General features: G+C 45.7%; 1 protein-coding gene and 1 long non-coding RNA gene across 9 annotated transcripts in view; one reads left to right on the forward strand and one right to left on the reverse strand.

Annotated features, from left to right (window-relative positions):
* The window catches only part of KHDRBS3 (KH RNA binding domain containing, signal transduction associated 3), a 189004-nt gene that overhangs the window by 6017 nt on the left and 165497 nt on the right, over positions 1-17490 (reverse strand). For 3 of the 5 annotated variants that reach the window (XM_027063848.2, XM_053208658.1, XM_027063846.2), the window contains exons 8-9: positions 5044-5102; positions 2291-2929 (exon numbers count right to left, since the gene is read on the reverse strand). In XM_027063848.2, the coding sequence (XP_026919649.2) occupies positions 2838-2929; positions 5044-5102 (151 nt within the window). In that variant the 3' untranslated portion in view covers positions 2291-2837. Of the gene's footprint in view, positions 1-1293; positions 1353-2290; positions 2930-5043; positions 5103-17490 lie in introns of those variants that run through there. The other 2 variants (XR_008292829.1, XR_008292828.1) reach the window with 1 other exon arrangement.
* On the forward strand, positions 2824-16400 carry LOC113600549 (uncharacterized). Of its 4 annotated transcripts, XR_008292830.1 has the most exons (5): positions 2824-6207; positions 11859-12095; positions 13155-13236; positions 13560-13692; positions 14792-16400. It is a non-coding gene; the product is annotated as an uncharacterized LOC113600549 (long non-coding RNA). The 4 variants fall into 4 exon arrangements; XR_003421536.2 differs by having other exon boundaries at positions 2824-6425; positions 13155-13692; XR_003421535.2 differs by having other exon boundaries at positions 13155-13692.

Consider the following 17490-nt stretch of genomic DNA (forward strand, 5'->3'; position numbering starts at 1 on the left):
CCAAAATTACTTAATATGGAAGGAAAGTAGTGACAACCTTCAGTGTAACACTATACATTGAAAAAAAATGTGTTCTGTGTCACATTTTTGTGCAAGAAAAGACTCTCCCCACCCCTCAGAAACCCAAACCCCAAAACTTTATTTTGGTCCTTGAGACTAAAAAGAACTATCCTCTTCCTAACAGTAATTTGATTTCAGGCTAATTTTGGCCAGTGGAGGGGAAAAACGCTCAGCTATTTCCAATACTGATTAAATATTACACAATTCACAATTACACAATTCACAATTACACTTCACGTTACTGTATGACTTTCCAGGTTACAAAACACCCTTTAACATTCGCTCTCTTAATTCTTAGTAACAACTATATGAGATAAGCGTCACTCTCATTGAGCTGCTGTCCCAAGGTACACAGGAAGGGGCAGAGCTCAGATACAAATACTTTTAAAACCTAAGACTCTCTGGGAATAGAAGAGCTTAAGTAGCAGTGTTTCTGATGGTTCAGAAAAACACGAGAATATGGTGAGACCAAAACTAATGATACATTTCCCTCACAGATCCCTACATTTTTAAAAGAATTATGCAATTTCATAAAACACACTTTATAGTACTTATTTATAAAATAGTTTGTTTTGCAACATCAGAAAGGAAAATCACACACACAGAATCATACTTTCAGAAGCCCTAGGATACATATTGTCAAAAATCTGCAGCCTATCAGTGTAATTTTTTGCCTGTAAATATATAGAGAGAACACAGTTGTTTTTTTGTTTTTTGTTTTTTTTCCTTCAAATCAGGCTCGACACCCAGCATGGAGCCCAATGCAGGGCTTGAACTCACAACCTTGAGATCAAGACCTGAGCTGACAACAAGAGTCGGACGCTTAACCGACTGACCCACCCAGGTGTCCTGCCACACGGTCCGTTTTTAGAAAATAACACTGGGATCATATTATACGTTAGGCTTGATAAACTGCTTTCTTTTCCTTAACAGTTTGGAAATTTTTTCATATGGTTGACTAAACGTATTTTTTTACCGAAGAAAGTAATCCAAATATTAATAAATAGTGGGACGACCGGTGTCTCTGCCTTGTGCATCACAACCAAAGCTGACTGGGTCTGACTTGTTCACGTTCAGGAAGCTTCTTTGCTGACGGGAGGAGTTAATTCGCGGTAATCACTAGTGCTGGTAATAGGAACCAGCATGGGATATTTTCCATGTGCCTTTAGATAAGCATGAAATGGTCTTCATCTTCCGCAACACATCAAAATAATTGGAACAAAAGGCACGTACCTTTGTTTGCTCCCCGGGCACAACCAGTTCCTTTGACTTCCCAAGATGGCTGACATTTCCTAACAAACAAACAAACAAAAAAGGCCTTTTTACTCAAAGAGAAGGAAATCTCTTAAGAAATAAAAATTAAACATTTTATATCATCTACAATTAAAAAAAAACTTAACCCAAACGATTAAAAGAATAACTTTATTAAATATTTGTCAGTTTTAAGAAGTGCCCTCAATTACTAACCAAATAACGTATTACAAACCACTAGTTATGAGGTTTTACATTTGTTTAATAGGGAATAATTGGCCCCAATTAAACTGACTGAACTAAGGCTTTTTAGATTACTAAAACAAATTAAACTTTTTAAAATGAGAATTTAGGTGATCTTAAAACCTCTCTAAAATGGATAATGAAACTTGCTAAGTTGTAATCTCCCTGGTTTTATTAGTTATATTAAGATAAATTAAGTGAGATTAAAATCTTATTTGATTTATTTACCTTTGACAATGAAGACCGTTTAAGGGTTACACATCCTCAGCCTTGGCGAGTGCGACTCAATTAGTCAAGTCAGAGTGTCTTTAAAAGCTTTGTGCTTATTGCTTCCAGCATGGAGCGAGGTGTTCATTAAGGTACCAAAATTCTCATAAAAAATCCAAAGTTGCACTAGTGAAAAAACGCTCAACAAGATGAAAACTGATCACATGTTTTTCAGAAAATCAGTATAGTTCTTTTAAAACCAGTTTTTAAACAAGATTTGGTTGTGCGTAGGTTTAACGTGTCACTCACGCAGCTTGATAACCATTTGGACTCTTTAAACAGCATTTAAATCTACGGTGAGTAGAGAATGGTACATTTAATTTTATACCATTTTTTAAGTAAGTTGTACAATGTTTAGTGTGAACCCTTTTATGACAAGCGTTGTTAAATGAACTCTTTCCCTGTTTACAACTATTTATGAAGGCCTTTTTAAATAAGCAAAACATGAAATTGTTAGCTCACACACACGAAATTTCTTTCAAAAGTTTATTTAGTATCAAGCAAGAGGAGACTTTGCTTAACACTACAGAACATTTCAAGACTTGAGTTACAAAAGAATACCACATTATTTGCACTTGTAATTGGCTTCCCTTTTTACGCATGTTGGCAAGAGAAAAAAAAAAAAACTAGCATATGGCTGAAAGATAAAATAACTAAATTTCTATGGAAACCTTTAAAATGAAAGGTGAGGCTTATGTTAAAAGGATGGATTAACATATTTAGTAAACCTATTTTTTTGTTTAACACTAGTTAATCAAAGTTATTTTTTTTCCTTTTGATGACCTATTTTTTTCATATACAGACTGGAAATAACAAAATTTTACATGTCTTTTTTTTTTTTTTTTTCCTTTTTTCTGCCCAGGTTGATGTTTCAACAAAGTAGTTTTAAAGTTCCATCCATTCAGATTTTAAGCATTTTGATTTATTTAAAAAGGGATTGTTCATAGAAAAAAATTACTTTGAACAGTATACAGGACTGGTGGAGATTGGCTATTTCACAACATCAGACAGTACAATCAGTATCTGCCATATGGCTGGTCTCTGTAGACGCCCTTTGCTGTCCTCGCTGAAGGTGCCTTGTGTCTTGAGTTAGTCCAGTCCTCTTGCCCTAAAATCAGTAAGACGAATCACAATTAGATCACTGCCATGGATCCCGCTGGCTTCATTTTTCAGAATCTAACTTAACCCTTGAACCAACGGTAGCTGTCATATTGAAGACATATATCCCTGATGCACTAGGAAAAAACCAACGGTATTTACTTAAAAAAAAAAAAAAAAAATCACAGACACAACGGAAAATGGTTGTCCCCTTAACAAAACCTAACAGCATGGGAAGAAAAATGAGTTTTGTGTCTTCAATGGCAACCGACTTCGCAAGAACTTGCCTTTGGGCCACTCATTTAACCAAAGCTCAGAAGCTCAAACAGCAAAGGGAACTAACTGCCTTTTGCTAAACGTCAAGATACTTCTGAATGGGAAAGAGAATGGGAAGAGGATCACTTACATTTCTTTCTTTCTTTCTTTTTAATGTTTATTTTTGAGACTGAGAGGCAGAGTGCGAGCGGGGGAGGGGCAGAGAGAGAGGGAGACACAGAACCCGAAGCGGGCTCCGGGGGCTCCGAGCCGTCAGCACAGGGCCCGACGCGGGGCTCCGACCCACGAACCGTGAGATCGTGACCTGAGCCGAGTCGGATGCTCAACGTACCGAGCCACCCAGGGGCCCCCACTCAGATTTCTTTTGACAGCAAAAACATAGAAAACGCAGCTAAAAATGTGTGCGGGCAAAAGGAGACAAACACAAAGGGCAACGCGGGGATGGGGAGGGAGAGAGAATGGCCGACACCATGTCTCCCGGGCCCTTCCACGGAGAGTTCAGTGAAGGACAGCTGTGTTGGGTGGAATGCGAACGCCCCGACAATTCTTCCTGGATACGAAATACACCTAGTGACGGAATGTTCGTTGTCAGGCATCATACCAGTACCTCCATCCCAGACACGGGTCTGGAGTAACAAGAGGCATCCGTGATCTAGACCTCCTGAAACTAAACACCTGTTCAACCCCAGCACTGTCACCCAGTCGTCACAAGTCTCTGCCAGCAAATGGTTAACGTCTCTGCGGCAACGTACAGCAAGTGAAAAGCCACGTGTCCACTGAGACCAATTTAAAAAGGCTGTGAAGGGAAAACACTTAAAATGACCTCTTCTTTTGATACAAACATGCAATCAACGTCACTCCCTCAAGCTAACTTGCATCAATTTAAGCGGACCGCATCCAGCAAACCAAGGTATTTCTCTTAAGTGTTTGTTACAAATAACAACAACAACAAAAAAAATCCAAGGTGAGGTCATCACAGCTTGGGGGCAGGTGATCTAACAAAACGCACTTCAAAAGGAACACCGGAAAATGGTTTTTCAGTTATGTTCAGAGAAATGTCAGAACATCCATTAACCAGAATCCTGATTCACTTGCGCTGGGTACCAGGCATTTTATCAGAGCTTTGCAACTGATTGAAGCTTCCTGTTCTCTGATCTCTTTGCCCTCCGGCAAAGGAGCTTCTTACTATCATTATGTTGCTGCCGCCAATTCTTTTAATTAAACCTGTCCTCCTCCTGCACACTGAGACTTCGGACGCGGATACTCCTGCATCTCTACCAGCTCCCACTGAACTCAGACGGGTTTAGCTGTCTCCCCGCAAGCTGGAGAGAGGGCCTGACGTCCTGTCCCTGGCTCAGTGCTGTGGTAACCTTTATGGAAGGACTCCCACAGTGATGTTTTCGGAGCATTTGCGATCGGAGAGGAATTAAAATATGAAGATGGGGGTGGGAGAATCGTTTTAGAGCTGCAGACTCAATGACTTCATTTTCCTTTACTGTCAAGAAGCGAAGACACTGCAAAAAGCGCCACGCTTTCAAGTGTCTGCAGTTTGGCAAACGATTCCATAATTGAGAAAATCAGCACGTGGCAATCAACCCAAACAGAAAATCTAAGTTGAGGATGTGAATCGATGCAATTTTCTATGAGTATTTGGTCCTCTTTAAATATTAAATTTAAATCTTAAAGGAGCTTCTGAAAATAGCTAGATATGTACGGACGAACGGAGAGGAAGCTGCTGTTTCGGTCAAAACGTCTTTATGAGGTACGTTCTCCTCCGTTAAGATCTTGAAGGTGTTTCTGGGACCATCCCCCCGCTCTGCTTCCGGTTCACTCTGGCCAGGTACTCACCGTAGGAATCGTACGTCTCTTCACTGAGTCCATGTCCGTAATCATAGTAATCAGCACCACTGCAATGAACAAAACACGCAAGAAATAAAAACGTAAATAAAGACGAAAACGCAGGAGAAAATGACTTGGCTGTGAGTCTGAATCACATTCAGCGAAGTATTCTAAAACAGTTACCAAAGGGTTCCAACTTTAATGCCTCATAACTGTGTTTGACACTTGAGCCACAGCAAGTGGCCAGTGAGCACGGGGTGAGCGCCTCTTGCGCGTGACGGATACCAAGACCGTCCTGGAGGAAGAGTCTGCAGAGACCGCGGGCGGGTCGCGGACAAGTGCAGCTGCCCCGTGCCAGGCGCCTCGCGGGTGCAGAGGGAGGAAAACCACGGGTTCTGTCCACCAGAAGGCAAGGACCTTCCTTCCTCTCTAGCTCCAACCTCCCAGAAAGCCCGATGCTGTGTGACCTGTGGGCTCTACAGCAAGGCCTGAGACTCCGCGTTTCGTTTCCCCAGGACTATGCCGTCACGGTCAGGAAGTGGCTACCGGTCAGGAGGCCGGCACGATGACCGTGTCGTGACAGGAGAGCAGGAGGGTTCCCTGCCGTCCGGTGACGGCAGCCTCACCACGCGTGTGAGGATGAGGCCGAGCATCTTTTCAAAGCACAGGCGCATCTGCGTTCTCACGTACAGTGTCCTTGAGAAAGCGGGGGGTCGGAGGGAGCCCGTCACCAGGGCCATTCTGCTGCAGACGATGCAAAGGAGGCTACACGTACACAACATATTTCAATCAGGCGTAATTTTTTATAGGAATAGACCTATGGAAAAATCTAGATTACTAACCCACGGCAGATATAAGCAGTTTATGACGCTATTTTGAGGATCCAAGGGGGAGCTCCCACTCACCCTCTCAGGCTGTCCGCTTTCCCACTCTACTTAATTTTGTAGGGAAACAATCGTCCTGAATTTGTTATCCTGGATTGTCATGGAAATAAACATTCTCATTATTCCAACCCCATGCAATCAAGTAAGAAGTTCTAATCAAAATGGAAAATGATCAGCTCAGCTGCTTAACACCTTAAGAAGTTGCAAGATGAATAATAAACTCCACGCTGTGAGTGTTGCCGAATGCCAGCTGCCGAGATCCCGTGGAGTCCTCACGGCAGCCCCCGAGGTGAGTAGGAGTGTCATGCCCATTTTATAGCTAAGGATGCTGCAGATCTGAAAGCCAGGGCGCCGGCCTCAAGTCTCACAGAGAACAGACAGGTGACACGCTCGTTGGTCAAACCCACACCTGGCTCTCCTCCCCACGCTTCACTGTCAGGTGAGCACTACCAGAGACTCATCGGCTCCGACGGCCGCAGCACAGCACGGCGATCCTAGGAGGAAGGGGTAAGCACGGGGGGGGGGGGTGGGGGGGTCGGGGGGGTGTCCCTTTTTGCCTCAAGTGCGTGGGCAAGGGCCTTCACCTCTGCTCCGCCTTCTGCTGGAAATGTTCTTCTTTCCTCTCCTTCCAAGCTACCTGCTACTCAGTCTTTAGCCACAATGTTACTTCCTTGGGGAACTTTCCCAATCTCCCAGAGTCAGCGTGGCTCCCCAGAGCAGCCCTGTCCTTGCTTTTCCCCCACCCCCGCCCCCCAGCACAGCCCCACTCTACACGGACGGAGTCCACGGAGGAGGTGCGCCCCCACCATTGGCTGCGTTGTGGTGGCTACCTGGACAACGTTAATGCTCAAGCAGCTCTGAGCACCCGAGGGCGGAAGCCAAGGGGTAGGGAGAGGGAACAGAGAGGAGATGGCGGCAAGGGCCTTGCAGGCGGGGGAACGGCACACACGAGGCACGGATGCAAGAAACAGGCTTCAGAATTGGAGTCTACAAGTACTTCCATCAGGGTCAAGAAGCACTGAGCAAATGCCGAGCCTAGAATATTCCTCCGTCTCAAATGCCTCCTCCCTGTGCAAAATATAGGTCAGATCTTGTTCTCCTGGCTTACTCACATCCTCACTAGCCAATTAAACAGTGTCCCATACTGGGGATGCCGGGAGCCTGCTGGCATGGAGATGGAACGTACGCTCTCTGGAATGTTCTGTGTTAAGCCCCATGGTTTTTTCAAGCATTGCCCAGGAACAGGGCAGTCGCTCTTACAGCTGACCTATTATATACCAAGTGGCAATGTGTAATGTTTCTGAGGAATTGCGTGCGGCTACAGAGTTTTTAAAAAACGTCTTCAGATGGAGAACTGGCACTCCGCGAGGGCGTGGGAGAAAGGAAGGGAGCGTGGGAGGAAGGGCCTCTGATGAGTGAGACCCGGGCTGCACTGACCGCCTCTCTGCAGACATGATCTCACTGAACCTCCACAGAGTCGCCATCCTTGAACATGAAGCAGCTGAGGCACAGTGACGCTGAGCCACCAGGTCACACAGCTCAGAAGGGACAGCACCTACACTCGAAGCTCAGGTGCCAACGTCACCACGTGCTGAAGACCTAGGCCAGGGGTGGGGGGCGGGCTGTGCGGTTTACCCAGACCTGCCCCGCTCCCTCCCCGAACGTCTCACTTGCCCGTCTGGGGTTTCCACGACCCCTCCTCGCACCCGGAAATGTAAGTCAGGGTCCACGTGAAACTCACTGCCGTGTGATCGTGATGAATTACAACTGCTTTACTTGTCTGTCTGGTCTCAAATTCCCTCCCTCCCTTTCAACAGTTGCAATCTTCCTTCAGGGCAGCACACGGATCTATGGCGAGAGGGAAACAAGAGGGACTGGCTAAAAAAACATCAAAGAAACATTCACATTAAAAAAAAAAAAAATCCAGCAGAAACAAGAATGAAAGAAACAATATTGCTTTCCTCCCTCTTAAGGTTTTACAGCTTTAAATACGAGAATTGCTTAAGCAGAATGCTCTTTTTTCACCTTGAGGACAGAAATTCAGAAAGGAACGCCCTGTTGAAATGCCAGTGTCAACGATGGCTCAAACATCTGCGTGTGAACCTGGGCGTCCACCTGCCGGGCTCCCGGGGTGGGGGGGCATCCTGCTCACTGTCTCAGCACCCCCGTCCATCAAGCCACGGGCCTGGTGTAGGTCCTGTGTGGACCCCGGGCAGCTGTGACATTCTTGATGGCTCATGCACTGCAGTCGGCCACAAAGTAGTCAAAATAACTTCTCATTTTGTTGGGGAAAAAAATAACTTCTCATTTTGTTGGGGAAAAAAAAAAAAAAAATTGGCTAATGTTTCGTGGAAAACAGCACTAAATTAAATGAACCTCGGTCCCCTTTCCAAAGGTCAGAAGTTACAGCAGAATGGCTCCTTAGATAAATAAAACCCTGATGTTCTTGAGAATTTTATCAGTCGCACAAAGTGAATTATGTCTTCATAGAACTGCAAGAATTTCCTTTCCTGAGACAGGCCTCCACTGCTTAATGCGATGCTGTCGGTGACAGGCACTGAAGCTAATCAACATAGGAGTCGAGCAAGAGCTTTTTGACCAAACCAAGTCTTTATCAAATGGACTGAGCAGTAATGAACATCAGTGCAGACTGGAAATTTGTCTGTGAAGTGCCCTAACACCATTCAGCATAAAAAAAAAAAAAAAAAAAAAAAAAAAAAAAAAAAATGGGGGTGAAGAATGTTTCCCATGAACAGGAGGATAAGAGGTAGCATAATTTGGTCCAGCAATGGTTTGGTGATAAGACAATCTCAGTTTTGACAGGTGAAAACTTGAAACTGACATCTGCTATCATTTTGCCCAGTTTCTGATTATTTATTACAAGACTGTCCTCAAGCCAGGAAGCTGGGAGCAGCTGAGCCCCACTCTTAACACCTGTCAGCTCCACCGAATTGCTCTGCCAGCGCTTTATCTCGTGCACCTCAAATGTCTATTAGCCAGAGATGTGTCCTAATTCCCAAGGATGAACTAAAAACCCAACATAAGGCAAAAGGGAAAAGACACTAAAAATCTCTTCATTGACGCATACAATAACATTAATAGTAGGTAAGAAAATAGTGTAGGCCAAATACGCATCAACTCCCATCAAAAGGGATCCAGGGAAGCTGCTCCCTGAACAGGTCAAGAGTGGGCTTCCCTTGCTCGTCCTATGGCCACGTCTGCCCAGGCCCTTTATTCCCCGCTGTTCTACCCCGTCTCAGTGGTAGAGGGAAGTGTAGGTATGCAGCAGAATTCTTCGCTTTCCCAGAGGTTCTTGGTTTTACCAACCAGCGTCTAGAACGCCCCCCCCCCCCAACCCCCTGCCAACACACACACTGGGAGAGAACATGGGGGTCAAGGAGCAAACTGTAGTACTGGGACCAAGTCTACCACTCCTGAGACCTTCTATTCTCCACAGACAGGGGTCCAAGAGGAGGACAGAACCTCTGTCCCCAGATCACCCTGTCTCTGTGGGATCAAGAAGGCAATCCTGACATTGATCTGTCCCCTGTCCTTTTAACCTCTTCAAGACTCTCCACCAATTTCTACTTTAAAGTCTCTGAAACCAACTTCATCAGGCCTCTTGCTGGTTTTTATGTCAGCTCGGGAAGCTCTTGACCACTAGGATGCTCTTATCCCCAGGACTCCTAAAGTCCTGCCCGCCTGCTGCTGTCCACCCTCAGCACCGACTCCACTCTGAAATTCTTCCCCCAGGGCCCCCTGGAATTCACAGCCCACCACTGGCAAAGCTGCCTATATAGTCTCAGCCTCCTCTTGGAACACTCCTTCCTCACTGGAAACTTGATTCTCCTCCGCTGACAGTTATTTCCTGGGTTGTTTCCGGGCAGCCTTCTCCAGTTTTTATCTCCCACAGCTCATGTACCGTGGGGCCCAGAGGAAGGGGGGTGCATCTTCCCTCTCCCAGTACCATCGCGCTCCATTCCTCCATACCCACACCCAACTCGGAATCTCCCAATAGCATCACTGTCCTAAGTCGTGGGGATTTCAGCAGATGGACAGAAGAGCCTTCCAACAAGCTGGTCTCTCAATTCCCTGGACGACTCTTGTCCATCCATCTTGCTCTAGGCTCTTTTAGCCATTAAAGGAGTCACGCCCTAGACTTGCCATTACCAATAACAGAAACCTTCCCCACCTCGCTCAGTGTCCTGCTCCCACTCTATGACGTCCTCTTTCCCGCTTCACCCCGTCCCTCCAGTACATCATCCTTTCACATCCATTGAAACCATCCTCCCCCCCCCCCCGACACCCCTTAAACCTTTCATCAAGGGAACCACCCAACCGCAAGTGGCTGAAGTCAATACTCAATTCTCAGTCCTTGTGCTTAAATGACTGCTCACCATCTGTTACAAGGGACCTCTTCCTTGACATCCTTTCTTTCCTTGGTTTTCAGGCTGCTGCATTTCCTGGTCTCCTTCCTGTGTCACCGGCTAGACCTCACCAGATGACCTGTCAACCGGTTCCTCCTTTTCCTCAGACCTCTTAAAGCTAGAGAGTTCCAGACTTCAGACCTTGGTCCTCGTCTTCTTTATTGACCTAAACTCCCTTGTGATTTTGTCCAGTCTCCTGCTTTTGTTTTTGTATAGCAAAAACCAGCCCCGATCTAAGAACCTCTCTTAAAGTTCACATTCAAGTGTTAACTGCCTACTCGACACCTCAACTTCAATGTCTAACAGACATCTCAACTTTAACAAGGCCCAGACTCCACTGGACCTCTCATCTTATCCCTAAATCTGCTCCAGCCAAGCTTCCTAGATTTCAGCTGACAGCAGAGTTTCTTGTTTGCTCAGGTCAAAAAAAGTTTGTGGAGTCATTCTTTTCGTGGCTATTCCCTTTGCCTAGAATGCTCTTACCTCTGGACATCTGCATGGCTAACTTCACCTTCCTCAAGTCTCTGCTCAAATGACACTATCTCAACACGGTCCGTTCAGATCACGACTGCAATCTCCCTGTCTGGCAACCCTCATCCGTATCACTCTGCTCTACTTTTTTCTACAGCATTTGCCACTTTCTAACATACTATATACTTACTTATTATTTTTACTGTCTATGTCCTTTTGGTAGAATGGGACTGTGAGCTCTACAAGAGAGGGTCTTGGGGCTGGTTTATTCAATGACATACATACCTCAAGCTCACTGAGAACAACACCTAGTACAAGGTAGGAACTCAGTAAAGTTTGTTAATTGTGCTGACTGAATTGTAAGCAAATCGTTGAAAAATTATGGCCAAGACAATACAAGAAAGACCAAGTGTTATTAGTGGATAAAGATGAACAAGAGGTCACTCCTCTTACCCCTCTTCTCAAGGTGCAAGACGGAACGATTCAAAGGCACTTAATATTTTCTGGCTGTTGAATAAACTTGACAAATAAAATTAAAAGGAAACACTAAGCCCAAGTGTGGCTGTATACTTTTGAGCACTTCCTATGTGAAAGACACCATTCTGAAAAATGGAGATCCAGAAATAAGTAAGGTGTGATCTCTGCTCTCAAGAAACTAACAAAGATGAGCATGTGTTTCCACAGAGTAGGGTGTAAGTGTGCATGAACACAGAAGCGTGTCCAAGATACCTTGGGGTCAGAGTCTCAGTTTGTTGGGGGGTGAGAGGAAGGTACGAAGGTAACACACGACTGGCTGAGGGACTGAATGAGGAGGAAAGCAGCGACAGGTGAGTGGGGGTCAGACTACAAAGCGGTTCACGAACTCTCAAAAAAGGGGAGTTAACTCTACTAGTTCACCCGGTATACACAGGGCACCGACAATGTGCACGTGTGTGTGTGCATGTATGCGTGTGCGCATATGTATATTCTTTTGCATTTAACCTCATGACAAACCGACGAAGTGGATATTATTGTATCTCCTTTATATACAATAAAATTGGAGGTCTGAGAAGTTAACTCAACTATCCAGGGATGAACAAGAACAAGCGAGGACCAAAGCCCTAAGTCAGGTCTGTCTGATGCCACAGCGGATGTTTATCCTACTCGAGCTGTTGCTCGGAGTGCGGAGGAGATCCTTCCAACAGGAAAGTGGTGGCAGTCTCTTAAATCATGACTCTGCTTCTCTCCCTCATCTCATGTCACACTCACATCTCTCCTGGCACCTAACATGCCCTTCCACGTAAGTGATAACTTGTGTCTTTCTTCAACTTCTGAATTTTCTCTTTTACAAAATTCTCTTTGGCCCTTCATCCTTCTAGCTTTCCCACTCCGGTGACCCCAGTTTTGAAGCTCTGGGTCCCACCTCCCGTCTCCCTTTTTCTCCCATACTTGCTTGCTCTTTATCCTTTGTTGATACTTAATTTTTAAATTCCTGCCTCCCTAACTGGTTTGGCCTTTGTGGATTCCCAGTATTCGTCTCCATATGAAGATTTAATTACTTGCTTTACAACCATCTTCTATTCTTTGGGCTCTGTTCTGTCAAAGTGTGGGTTTGTCAGTTTGTTGAGTCTGTTTTTTAAATGCTTAGTATATGCTGGATAGATAGGTGTTCATTTTCTGATTTGAGATTCTCAGTTTGCCTGTCAGCGGACACTACCTCTCGTTCAAAATAGCTTTCTTCTGGTGGTTGTGGAAAAGGGACAGAGTACGCTACTGGGTGGGATACGCAAGTGATTTGTTTCCCGTCCCTGGGCCTCCTGGTTGTCCTAAAGGGTGGTCCCGTCTGAGGTCTGGCTTTGCATGGCTCCCGCTGTAACCTGGGAATGAACACCACGACCGCACTGCTGAGCATCCCTGGTTAGAAAGCAGGGCCAGACCAGCCTGGCTGTTCCAAATGCAGTCTTTGATCAATTCCCTTGGTGCCCCTGTTTACAGCCACTGACATGGTTTTACGTCTTCCTAAACCTCCCCACCATTACAGCACCCTTCTCTTCCATGGCGGGGGGGGGGAGGGGGAGGTGGGAGGGGGTGTTTGATTTGGTTTCCTCAAGGCTCTCGTTTCATCTACTTTCCCTTCCACAATCTTTCGAAACTTGCTTCTGTCACTTCAGGGGATTCTGAACGGGGGCGGGGCGGGGGGGGGGGGCGACGACGGTGGAGCAGGTATGTGTTCTTAGTCCATCCTCTTGATTCAATCTTCCTGTCTCGTTTTAAATCCTTTTTGGTTTATAATGCATTATTGATTATCCCTTAATCCTCAAGGCCCTGTCTGAAGCAGACATATTATTTAATTTTACAGGTGAGAAAAATGAGGTCAAAGGATGGGAGCCACGCCTAACTCAACTGCTCCCGACAGTGCTGATCCCTCCCAGATCAGACAGGTAAGAGGAAGACTGATATGAACACGAGGGCTGAAGACCGTCCACGACTCACGCAAGAGTCTATAATACGGACGTTGTGTTGCAGCAGTTGTGGCAATCTTCTGGGGTGGGAGGTGAATGTGGAATTCATCCCAGAATCATCTTCAGTGAATCTCTTCCAAAGTTTAATTAGTAAGTTCTGTGTTGTTTGAATTTAACATGAAAGGGCTGATGTTTTTCTGGATTATGTTGGCCTGTTCTTTTAAGATAAAATTTTATCTATAATCCTTTTGACAAAAATTAAAATTCTAGCAAACGTTTACGAAATGCTTACCATCTGGCAGGAAGAACTACCGGACTGAGCACACGTGGTCCAGACAGTAGCTCCGGACCGGCTGGCCTGGGCTAGTGTTTTCGCTCTACTTGGGAGCTTGTAATCCTTCCACAACCATTAAGAATTTTTACAGATAAAGCAGAGTAAGTGAAAAGTAACATTTAAAATGAAATCGTGGGACTACTCTTGTTTTCCCAATATCACGGATAACTGAAAGACTTGAAATTCCTTCAGGGTAATTGGCTAAAAAATTTCCAATCTGCTTTCAGTAAGAGCCTTACTTCTCTAATAGTTCTTTAATAAGATTTCAGAACATTTCCTCAGGAAGGTGCCGAATAAATAAGTCTCCGCACTGGGCTGCACCGGTCGGATGGCAGAACGGCAGCCAAGGTCTGGTCGTCGGCCCATCGGTTTGCTACATCCGGGCCTCCCCCTTGGTCACGACCGCCCCTCCTGGGGGCTGCTCCCCAAACGGAGCTAGCTTCCTCCAAGACGGGAGAGATGGGGGTAAGGGCACTTCATTCCTGTCTTCCGGGTTTTGCAAAGCGTGTTCAGATCTAAACGCAAGGCTGTTAATCCTTTGTCCCTCTTCCCCTGAGCATCGCAAATCTGGATGAGGCAGCTTTGATGTGGGAGGGAGGCCAGGGCCAGCCCCTCTTCGTAGGCCACCCCTGGCTTCACAGCACCCCACGTGTGATGGGCACGCAGGGAACACACTTCTGCCCTCAGGGAGCTGACGGCGTGAGGACAATTCAGTGGACCAAAGGGCTGCATGAGGGTTAAAGGGCCCTGGATAACTAGCTTCCTACGCTTGCCACTGGGGGCGGCTCTCGCCCCTCGCTCTCCCAGAGCCCTAGTATATGCATCCTGTGTGTGCAAACCGGCCTAGAGCGGTGGTGTTCCAAGTGTGGCCTGGGCACTCCTAAGAGCCCCTGCCATCAATCACGGGTCTGAGCCCCACATCGGGCTCTGCGCTGGTGGCGCGGAGTCTGCTTGGGATTCTGTCTCTCCTTCTCTCTGCCTCTCCCCTGCTGGGGCTCTCTCTCAAGATAAATACATAAACTTAAAAAACATTTTTTTTTAAAAGTATGTTCGTTTAAACATGTCCTTGATGAAGCAGTACAGATTACTAATTTTAATAGATCTCGCCTATTATTCTGCATGATGAAACAGAAGGGTGCTTACGGGAGGTCGGTGGCTGGCTGGGGCGTGGGGGTGACCTCGGGCTTTCTCGCAGCACAGCTTTCCACTTGAAAGAATCAAGTGCAGACAGACTATGGTTACTCCGACGCACGTATGTGGCAGACACGTTCTCAGAGATGAACGAAGTGAGCCTGTCTCTTCAGGAAAAATTGACAGTATTTGTTACCGATGACTCAATTCAAGCTTTCAGGTATGCGCTGCAATTTTGGAAAGTTAGTACTGACCACTGTAAACGGATAATAAGGCAGTACTTCTACAGACCTCTCTGTTGAGACCGGTGGTGGTGGCAACAAGATACGGCTCTTCCATACTGCCCAGGGAAATGCGTCACAGGACCGTGAGAACACGCACGTCCCAGCGAACCAGTGTTTTTCGTATGACCCAGGTCCGATGTTTCCAAACCCACCAAATGGAAGACGGACCAAGGCGTTTCAGTGAGACAGAGTATGACAAGTTTACTGATGTGGTTTCAGAATCCACGCTGCAGCTAACCTTTCAGAAACTACCACTTGCCAAGTTTCGGTGGAGTCATCAAAGAATACCCACAGTTAGGTGCAAAGCTGTCAAAATTCTTTTCTTCTCCAACTGCGTATTTGTGGTTCCAACTACTTCAACCCAAACAACATGTCCCATCAGACTGAACACAGAGGCAGAGAGAAGAATCTAGCTAGCTCCCATGAAGCTGGACATTAAAGAGATTTGCAAAAATATAAAACAATACTGTTTTTGTTTTGGAAAGTAGTGATTTTCCATAAAAACAGATTTTTTTTTTTTTATGTTAACATGCAGTGAGTTGGCTACTGTCATGTATTTCATGATTAATACCTATTTTTAAAGTTTCTGTTTTTAATTCCACATGCGGTAAATGTTGACAGATACAAGCCACACACACCAGACGGCTTCGTGGCCCTTACAATAAAGGACAGAGGAGTTCTGAGACCGAAGGCTTTAAGCCCGGGCACAGGTCACCTGCCTGCAGGAAGTGGGTGAGAGCACAGTGACTCCTACACACTGGCCTGAAGAATGATTCTTTGATCTGGAACAATGTCTCTCCGTCCACCAGGTGACGGGGGAGGAAGAAAGGCTCACTCACAGAACTAGCCTGCGGACAGAGCTCCGTGTCACAGCCGCCCGGCCCCAGGTCTCACACGTACCAGGATCAAAAACCGCCGTTTCTGGCAAGATCGGGAAAAGAGTCAGGGGAAACTTAAGCTTCGTGTAAGCAGGACAGATGCGTAGACCTCCCCAGATCCATCAGGCACAGATCTAACGTGGGGACAGTTTCAATTTCCTCACGGTACATGTCACTTTCTAGTGCCCAGAATGCAAGAAAACAGAAGTAAAAAGGTTTGAAATAAAGAGTTCTCTTTAGGAATTAAAAACATTATATCCATTTGCCAATAACTCGACTATTTAAATGCTCAGCTTAAATGGCCAGATATAATTTACGGTTTAACCAGGGAACCTATTTCTCTGAGAGCAAGTTCTAGTAATTCTTTTAGCACGAAAATTTAAGGTCTGATTTTTGGAATTCCAGACCTTTCGGAGTTGATATTGTTAACCTGATGTTAGACGTTCCATCGCTCAGGAGAGGACCCATCGCAAGGGTGATAAGGGAGGGAAAACAAAGGCAGATTTAAGAGGCGGTGTATACATGTGAGTACAATGTATACACATGTGAGTACAATGTATACACATGTGAGTACAATGGAATACTACCCGGTGATGAAAAGTGAAATCTTGCCATTAACTCGAAGCTATTATGCTAAGTGAAATTAGTCAGAGGAAGAAAAATATCCTATGATTTCACTCATATGTGGAATTTGAGAAACTTAACAGGGGAACATAGGGGAAGGGACGGAAAAATAAAATAAAAACACAGAGGGAGGCAAACCATAAGAGACTCTTAGATACAGAGAACAAAGTGAGGGTTGCTGCAGGGGAGGGGGGCCGGGGGATGGGCTAAACGGGTGACGGGCATTAAGGAGGACACTCGGGATGAGCACTGGATGTTCCACGTAAGTGATGAATCACTTGGTTCTACTCCTGAAGCCAAGACTACACTGCATGCTAACTAACTTGAGGATAAAAAAAAATAAATAAAATACGTTTGCCATGTTTCTTAAGCTCAGAAATAAGATTTGGTAAAAAGAGTAAGTGGAAAAAGGGGTTTAAAAAACCGTGGGGAATTATTCGTGTTCTCTATTCAAATGATTACGAGTTAACAGAAATTTCAATTTACAGTAGAATCCTATTTTAAAAATGGGTCAAAACCATAAACATTTTAGGAACTGTAACTGAAAAGTTTGTCTCCTATTGTTTTCAGAGACAAAAGAGGATTTTAAAATGACAGATGAGAAAACAGAACTTTTTCTTCTTTACGAATAAATTGATAGTGAACTGGTTACCTTTAAGTATGCGTCAGTCATCTGGTTTTGTCGAAGGGAGGCTACCGCAGTCTGAGCTGCGCTGTGACATCACTAATAGCTTATATTTCGATGGGTCCCCTACGAAGGATACATGCACCTAACCCAGTCACTTAGCGCAGACCCTGTCGCTGTTCCAGCCTCCCTCGTGCAAAGCGAGGCCTGGCCGCCGCGAGGGCACAAGCGCAGGGCGCCGCGGGAGGGCCGGGCGGCTTCTGGCTTCGGGGGGGGCGGGGGGAGGTCACGGTTCTGCCACGCGAAGCTATTTGCCGAACCAACTGCTGTGAGCCAAGCATTTCGGGCCTGCGTTCG

This window comes from Acinonyx jubatus, chromosome F2 (genome assembly GCF_027475565.1).
Source record: "Acinonyx jubatus isolate Ajub_Pintada_27869175 chromosome F2, VMU_Ajub_asm_v1.0, whole genome shotgun sequence".
In the NCBI taxonomy this organism is placed as follows: Eukaryota; Metazoa; Chordata; class Mammalia; order Carnivora; family Felidae; genus Acinonyx; species Acinonyx jubatus.